At 32.1% G+C, this 7939-nt stretch overlaps 3 protein-coding genes across 5 annotated transcripts in view; 1 reads left to right on the top strand and 2 right to left on the bottom strand.

The window, feature by feature from the left end:
* The window catches only part of LOC108564728 (ras-related protein Rab-37-like), a 28111-nt gene extending 25296 nt beyond the window's left edge, over positions 1 to 2815 (bottom strand). The window contains exons 1-2 of one of the 2 annotated variants that reach the window (XM_017923830.1): positions 2641 to 2815; positions 1157 to 1360 (exon numbers count right to left, since the gene is read on the bottom strand). In XM_017923830.1, coding sequence (XP_017779319.1) covers positions 1157 to 1360 — 204 coding nt within the window. In that variant the 5' untranslated portion in view covers positions 2641 to 2815. Of the gene's footprint in view, positions 1 to 1156; positions 1361 to 1512; positions 1909 to 2640 lie in introns of those variants that run through there. The other variant, XM_017923829.1, reaches the window with a different exon arrangement.
* Positions 2816 to 3555: 740 nt separating this feature from the next.
* On the top strand, positions 3556 to 5413 carry LOC108564730 (4-hydroxyphenylpyruvate dioxygenase). Its single transcript, XM_017923833.1, has 10 exons — positions 3556 to 3634; positions 3703 to 3729; positions 3787 to 3849; positions 3908 to 4012; positions 4094 to 4309; positions 4363 to 4463; positions 4521 to 4713; positions 4768 to 4887; positions 4941 to 5180; positions 5243 to 5413. Exons 1-10 carry the CDS (start codon positions 3632 to 3634, stop codon positions 5315 to 5317), a joined length of 1143 nt encoding a protein of 380 aa, XP_017779322.1. The 5' UTR covers positions 3556 to 3631; the 3' UTR covers positions 5318 to 5413.
* An 81-nt stretch (positions 5414 to 5494) lies between these two features.
* LOC108564731 lies at positions 5495 to 7505 on the bottom strand. 2 transcript variants are annotated; one of them, XM_017923835.1, is made up of 8 exons: positions 7489 to 7505; positions 6932 to 7089; positions 6806 to 6875; positions 6720 to 6745; positions 6263 to 6665; positions 6066 to 6197; positions 5885 to 6006; positions 5495 to 5826 (listed from the first exon to the last, which is right to left on the bottom strand). In XM_017923835.1, the coding sequence occupies exons 2-8, from the start codon at positions 7056 to 7058 to the stop codon at positions 5756 to 5758; spliced, it is 951 nt and encodes a 316-aa protein (XP_017779324.1). In that variant the 5' UTR covers positions 7059 to 7089; positions 7489 to 7505; the 3' UTR covers positions 5495 to 5755. The 2 variants fall into 2 exon arrangements, with proteins under 2 accessions (XP_017779324.1, XP_017779323.1); XM_017923834.1 differs by lacking the exon at positions 7489 to 7505 and having other exon boundaries at positions 6932 to 7118.
* Positions 7506 to 7939: the final 434 nt, after the last annotated feature.

Consider the following 7939-nt stretch of genomic DNA (forward strand, 5'->3'; position numbering starts at 1 on the left):
GTTTATTATTTTATTAGATTTTACTATTCCTTTTACATCGTAGAGAATTTCTTAGATAAATACTACGCGATACACAACAAGTACTCTTAGATTACTTGGCAAGTTACGTATAATTGTTTACATAAGTAATTGCTTTTATCATCTTCAGTTAATAAATGACATTTTATATGTCACTACTTGAACAAGTACTTATATGAGTTACTTTGTATAATTATCATGTAGTGAGTACTTAAAATCATCTATAAATCACTAATTTCCTTGAGATGTTTATTATTTTATTAGCTGTTACTATTTCTTTTATATCGTAGAGAATTTCTTTGATGAATACTACGCGTTACACAACAAGTACTCTTAGATTACTTGGCAAGTTACGAGTAATTGTTTACACAAGTAATTGCTTTTATCATCTTCAGTTAATAAATGACATTTTTTAGACACTACTTGAACAAGTACCAATGAGTGTAGTGATTACTTAAAATGACGTGTAAATTAAATTTTTACTTCAAATTATTGTTTTTGTTGAAATAACATAAAATATAAATATGTACTCTAATTCAATAGCAAAGAACTATATCCGAAAAAGAAGAATTTTGAACTGCGTTGAAAATAAATAATACCTTATGAACAAAATACTCTGTATCATCGACATTTGGAAAAATCTTTATATAAATTCGAAAAACCTCGAACATCTGTATTGTTTGTATTTTCATTAATTTTACATTAATTCGAGTATGTTAAATGTTTCACTTTTCGAACAACCTAAATAAACGAATTTTATTAAACAATTTAGTTGACCACTGTATTGCTACTATATTTAAAGGCTTAAGATTTCTATTTTTTTAATAGATTTTTCTAACTACTCAATAATGACAAGTACTTGTCAAGTTACAAGTGTACGATTAGTGTTTACATAAGTAATAACTTGTATTGTTATATGTTTACTACTTCAACACTTGTTGAATACTTAAGTAAGGTACTTGGTAAATATCACTTAGTGAGTAAATAACTTTCAGAAGTGAAAAGTTTTGCAAGACCAAAGCTAAAACTGAAGATATTCGAACGGCATACATACATTCTGGTTTAAATTTATTTATATATGTTGAAATATTAAGATCAGAATGCATTAATAAGATAAAGTATTGATAACAAATAATACCTTATGAACAAGATACTCTGTATCATCTAAATGGTCGGTCTCGCACAACCTGAGGACTTCGTCCGGAGGTTTGTAGTCCCTGTAACCGGTAGGAGACGGCGTCGTCCTCTGGTGTCCGCCGTCGACCTCCAGGTTCCTGCAACCATCGACCTCGAAGACTTCATCATCCATGCTGCTCTCTCCTGTTGCCATGCCGTTCACCATCTTAAAAATTCAGTCATATACCATTATCAAAATACCGTCTTTAACAAATTGCATTACGTATGCGCATAATCAACGCCAAATTAATTACAAATCTGAATGAGGAAGTGAACTGTACGACGAAATAAAGCGAGGACGAGAATAATGATCGTTACCCAGAGAGTCCGTAATCAGTAATCCCCCAATATGGACCATATGTAACAGCTGCACACACCTCTCCCTCTGTTTACACCTAGCACACAGTAAAAACCGGATTTTCCGTTTCCGGCTGATTCCGATCCGTTGTTGCACTTTATTTATTTTCGGGACTCTTCAGGTGGCCGCCATGTTGGCTTTCGGGCTTTGCACTAGGTCGGGAAATACGGGATCAATGAAAACATGGTGTTGAACTTTCCACTACTGACGCAGCTTTTCCAGGCAAACCCACTTCCATACATACACAACACAAATACCAATGCGCTTATTTCATTCAAAACTTTCCCAGAGATAAGCCTATCTTTGGCTTGATTAACTCTATGTTTTTATTACCATTTCTCATTAAAGTTTCCCAACCATTCCCATCCACTTTAAATATATTTATTAAAACAAATTCAAGTAAACTTTATACATATAAAAAAATATTTATATGATGCAGTGAAAACTTAGTAAATTTATACAATGTACCTAAGATCTTAGTAAAAATGCTAAAAAAAAGTATAAAAAGGTTTACAATTTCTAACAAATATACACACTTATAATATAATTGCTACAACAGATTGATAAAAGTATCAACAAAAAAAAATGAAAATTTATATTAGTAAATATTCATATGGTGTAAGTTTATAAAATGTCAAAATACAGTTAAGAATAGTTTTAGAATAATATAATTTACCAGTCTCACGTTTTTTAACCAAATCATATAACACATCTTTTGGATTCAATTTTGTTCAAACTCTTACTAAATTTGATGTTAAAATGTATGCATCAATTCAATCAACATTTGTTTGGTTGTTAATACATTTTCTTTACAAAATATTAAGTGTTTACATTAAATGGGTTAAACCTTCCATTTTAACATAATTACAACACAAACATAAATTAAACTTACACAACTCTATTGAAATGAGATTTTTTTTCAACAAGGAAATGCATTATACCGCTGTAGCCAAGAGAATCAAGAACATGGTATATTTCTAGATGAAGCAAAAAAAAACTACTCATTTATTGATATTCTAATTCATTCAAAACAGGTAAAGTATTTTCAGAATAAATTAAAAAGTCACACCACGCCGAGATAACGTTACCTATTGGCTCCGAATGGATCAGGACTTCGTTTGTTTCAATGGCAAATACCATGTGCACACTTAGCGCGCAGCAACAGAGAAATGCTATTTTCCATTTGCTGACAAGAATTGAAATTGCTAATTTCTCGAAACAAGACAAACTTAATAAACAACAACAAACAATTCCATTACGTAAATTATCTTTAGAGAAAATGCGAAAACTCGAATCGTCACATGCAGATCGTGAAATTGCGCGTTTTCTACAAACGATTCGCAATTTGATTTAGGTTTAAATATGCATGATTTGTCCCTCTCAATAACGTGTTTGTATTAAATAGAACGCACATGCAAAACGCAATTACGCTTTGTTTTTGTATAATTATGTTTGTTTTGTAAACGTTATTTTATATTATTCTTAATATTGAAGCGATGTTTTACAAATATTATGCAAGTAGTTTAAATATGTGGAAATTACAGTATAAGTTTTATTTCTTATTTTTTTTTATAAAATTATGACCTACAAATTTATTGAAATTAGTTAAAAAAAGTCTAGTCGTTCTGAAATCGTTGCTTCTAACTGTAATTTCAATAATTTATCTTTTTTTTGGTCAAAATTCCATTTTAGTTTGAATAATTATGTGAATTCTCTGCATACAATTTGATGAGCAAGAAAGTACTAGATTTATAAACTTAGTACTTTCTTCCTATAGGACTTCGTAGATAAGACTTAGTAAGGTACGTCTTTACTTTAAGGAGAAATTCGAGAAGCCAGGAGAAAATACGCCGTACATATTTTCATCTTCGTCTCATAAATTGATGTCGGATGAAAGAAATGTAAATTTTTCCAGATTACCTTGGCCGTCAAATAGTTTCTATCTACTTGGCGCTTGATAATTTATTCAAACTACTCGATAGTTGTTTATCTCCCACAAATTATATAAACTCTTCCACGGGCCTCCAGATTTTAGTTGATCTCTGAACAGCATCAATAATACAAGTGTCTTGTGTGGCAATGGTAAGTCTAAGTTCTATCTAGCAAAAACCCTACAAAACTATATTCGTTTTGCTTTCTTCACATTCTAGACCTCTTATACTGACAAAGGACCAAAAGTAAGTTTAAACTCATTGATTTTATTTGTGAATTATTAACGAAACTTTAAATTGTAGCCAAAGTTCGGAAAATTCCTGTGCTTCGATCATTTAACATTCAACGTTGGAAACGCAAAGCAGGTATTATTGTTAAGTTAAAAAGAATTATCGGAAAATATTATCGAGGATTTGTTGTTAGGCCGCTTCCTATTATGTGACGCGCTTAGGATTTGAGCCTTTGGCTTACAAAGGCTTGGAAACTGGAAGCAGAAAGTATGCGGCGCACGCGGTGCGACAGAACAAGGTAAGATTTATGTAAATTTATTTAATAATATTCAGAAATTGGATTGCGTCAAATGGTTTCTAATTAATTCCGTCTCTTCAGATCGTCTTCGTTTTCGTTTCCGCGTACGAACCCAACGAGACATCCGTTGGTAATCATCTGCTGAAGCATGGTGATGGTGTCAAGGATGTGGCGTTCGCCGTCGAAGACTTGGATAACATCGTGATGTACGCCAAGCAGAAGGGCGCTAAAGTCATCAAGGATATTTGGGAGGAGAGCGACTTCCATGGAAAAGTCCGAATGGCCGTTATCCAAACGGTATTTTATCAAATGAACTAATGGGACATGAAACTAATGGTTTTATTTTGCAGTATGGAGATACCACTCATACTTTTGTGGATAGGAGCCTTTACAAGGGATCTTTCCTTCCTGGATTTACTCCTAGCGCTCCAGACAATCTGATCAAGAACTTGTAAGTTCACTTTACTTCTTCGATTAATCGGGATTAACTTTTTAACTCTTTGTTTAGGCCACCTGGTAAGTTGGACTTCATCGATCACGTTGTCGGAAACCAACCCGATATGTGCATGGAATCCGTTGCTAAATGGTACGAGGACGTGCTCCAGTTCCATAGGTTCTGGTCTGTAGATGACTCCCAGGTGCACACGGAATACTCCGCGCTCCGTTCAATCGTAATGAGCAATTACGAAGAGAACGTTAAAGTAATTTAATTAATCGATTACATTAAGAATAAATTAATAACAAATTATCTTCAGATGCCAGTCAACGAGCCAGCCCCAGGCAAAAGGAAGAGTCAAATTGAAGAGTACGTCGAGTACTACGGTGGTGCCGGTGTTCAGCACATCGCTCTCAACACCCAAGACATCATCACTTCAGTAAACACATATTTAACATTAATTTTATTATATTAATTTGATTATGATTACAGGTGAAAAATCTTCAAGCTAGAGGCATGCACTTTTTACAAGTACCTGATAGCTACTACGATCTCCTGAGGGAACAGCTGAAGCACAGTCCGGTCAAGATCGCCGAAGATCTGGACGTGCTCCAGAAGCTGAAGATCCTCATCGATTACGACGATCAGGGTTACCTCTTGCAAATCTTCACCAAGAATATGCAAGATAGACCGACCTTGTTCTTGGAGGTCATCCAAAGAAGGAACCATAACGTAAGTTATACCACATCCGTTAATTTATGATGCATTTTTTCATGCAAATATTTCGTTGTTAGGGATTCGGTGCCGGCAATTTCAAAGCATTGTTTACTGCTATCGAAATCGATCAAGCCAGCCGTGGAAATCTATAGAATGCAGCTTGCAAACCCACGCAGATTGTTTTTTTTTAAATTAGTTACATACATTTGTTTTCTATACTAAACAAATGAATAAATAATCATATATTACTTATTACTTGTTATTTCTATTCCAATTAACTGTCTATTATTTTCAAGACCTCAACAACTAATAACAACAACTTTAAAGTTATTTAAACAAATATTTTATCTTTATTATCATGTACACGTTTTTATAAATATATATTTTTGATCAAATAACAAGATATGTATTCAAGGCACAATAATTATCTGAACTTAAGAGAAATTTAAATATATGACTATACAATGTGATATTTACAAAAATCTTTTATTAAAAAAAAAACCGACATTTTTTTAAGTAAACGTAGGAATATAACAGCCCTTACAATTTTATACAAGAGACTTAATTTTATACATAAATGAGTCCAGCATTCAAAAATACATCGTTGACTTGTCTGTCGTAATCCCATGAGTTTTAGCAGTAAAATCCATATCCCAAAGTCCTAATGCAATCAATATATAAGATTAAACCAAAAAAATATACTGCTTTAAAGTAATTACCCGTAAACGTATTTTCCGCCAAAGTGTGATTTTGACTGTCGTGTTTTGCACAATACCTTCTTGGATGCTCACAGGTTTTACAATTGATGGGAGATTTTTGTTTAGGTTTTGTTTCCTGCACACTAATAAAAACATAAGTAATTAACATTTTTTTTTAACTAAAACTAATTCAAAATCTTACTTTTCCAAATGAGCCTTTGAAGTGCTACTGTTCACATTAGCATTTTGCACCATTGCAATAATATCATCAACTCTCATTGATTTGTCATCAAAATTACCATATACAGTTGCCTCAGAATCATCTTCAATAGGTCTAAAAAAAAAGCAAATCTTTAATATTAAAAAAAAAACTAAAAGCAAATGCATTAATCTCATTACATTTCCTTTGTTTTCTCCAATTTATGTGTTACAGTATTATTAAAAGTATTTGCACATTTCTTCTTGAACTGTGACTTATTTCTTGCCCTTGATACATTCACAGGTGTGTTCTCAATAATTTCATCGACAAATAATTTCTGCTTTACTGGTGTTTTAGGTTTAGTTTGGCTTCTCTGGTTTCTCTTCATTTGGAAATACTTTCTGCTTTTACAACTTATCTTTGGACTTTGAGGCTTTTGTGTTTGAATAATCACATCATCATCATCTGTAGCTATCTCAGTTACTTGCTCATTCAGTTTAGAATCAATTGTGGCACTTAGTGGAGAATCCAAATTAAATATGTCTGGACTTATATAGGATTGCTTTGCTAAATGTGATCTGCTTATAGTGGAGAGTGGTGTTTCTGAAAGCTAGTTATTAAAATGTCTTACAAACTCTAAGCATATCTCAATATTACCTTTGTTCTTTTTCAATGCTGGAGTCCTGAAATAAAAAATACTGTTAATTTTTCTAAAGACACTTAATGTACTTCATGAGACTTACAAAGTTTTAGGTATATCCATTAACTGTTCCCTGTACGTTTTCAATTTATTATTGGCCATTCTTTGTATCTCTGAAATAATAGTTAAAATTTAAATTACAATTTAAGAATACAGCAATTCAACTTACTGGTCATCTCTGTGCCTAAAACGTGAATAATCACAGCAAAATTCCTTAATTCCTTGATCTCATTCAACCAAATCGTCTCCGCACTATCCGAGAATAAATTTTTCCATTCATCAAACGCCGAACCCATTTCTTATTATAGTAAATGTAAGCAAACAAAACTTGAATGAAAATAAAAACAAATCTTCAGTACATTCAACATTGAGTTAGGCCAAATTATCAACAGAACACCAACAAAGTAAATTAAAATTTCCCTAAAATATTGTTATCATAAATACAAATAATTACAATAATAAGTTAATTTTAATTATATTTATGAGCAATTCAATTCAATTAGATGCATTTAATGATTCAAGTGGATTCAATAATCTAAATGTACGATATGTATGGCTGGTTGTCAATACCAAAACCACCTGTAATTAAATAACATTGAGACTTGATCAATTTATGTTATAAATATCCTTCTTGGTAATTAATGGTGTTGGTAAGTTGTAGCTATGAATCTTAAAGTAATGATTAACTTTTTTTGTCACTTCTTTTTATCTTAGTCTTCAACTTACTTAAATATTGCACAGCAGAATTTCATCAGTTGCTGCCAAGACATCAAGATCTACAAAACATAAAGACTATCATAATTATTATAGATTTATGTTTCTTATTAACATTGACCACTAGGATGAATTAAAGAAGGATCTATTTAACAATGTAATGATTTAACGCTAAAAGGCAGTGGGTTTTCCATGAGTGAAGAAGCAAGAGGAAGGAATGTTTTAACGTATAACTAAGTATTAATTCTAATTATTTCAGATCTAGATGTTTCATTTCAAAGTACTAAGATCTAATGAACTGTGTTTATCATCGGATCTTCATCTATAATCTAGTTTCCAATTAAATAATATATATATGAAGTTGCTCGATTGGTTGCATACTTTTGACTACCATTAGATAACCATGATCTTGTTGGCTGAGGAGCGTCTGGTTCTTGGAAACTTTATTACAATGGATGGTAGT

The sequence above is a fragment of the Nicrophorus vespilloides genome, unplaced genomic scaffold (assembly GCF_001412225.1).
Source record: "Nicrophorus vespilloides isolate i.1.1-1 unplaced genomic scaffold, Nicve_v1.0, whole genome shotgun sequence".
In the NCBI taxonomy this organism is placed as follows: domain Eukaryota; kingdom Metazoa; phylum Arthropoda; class Insecta; order Coleoptera; family Silphidae; genus Nicrophorus; species Nicrophorus vespilloides.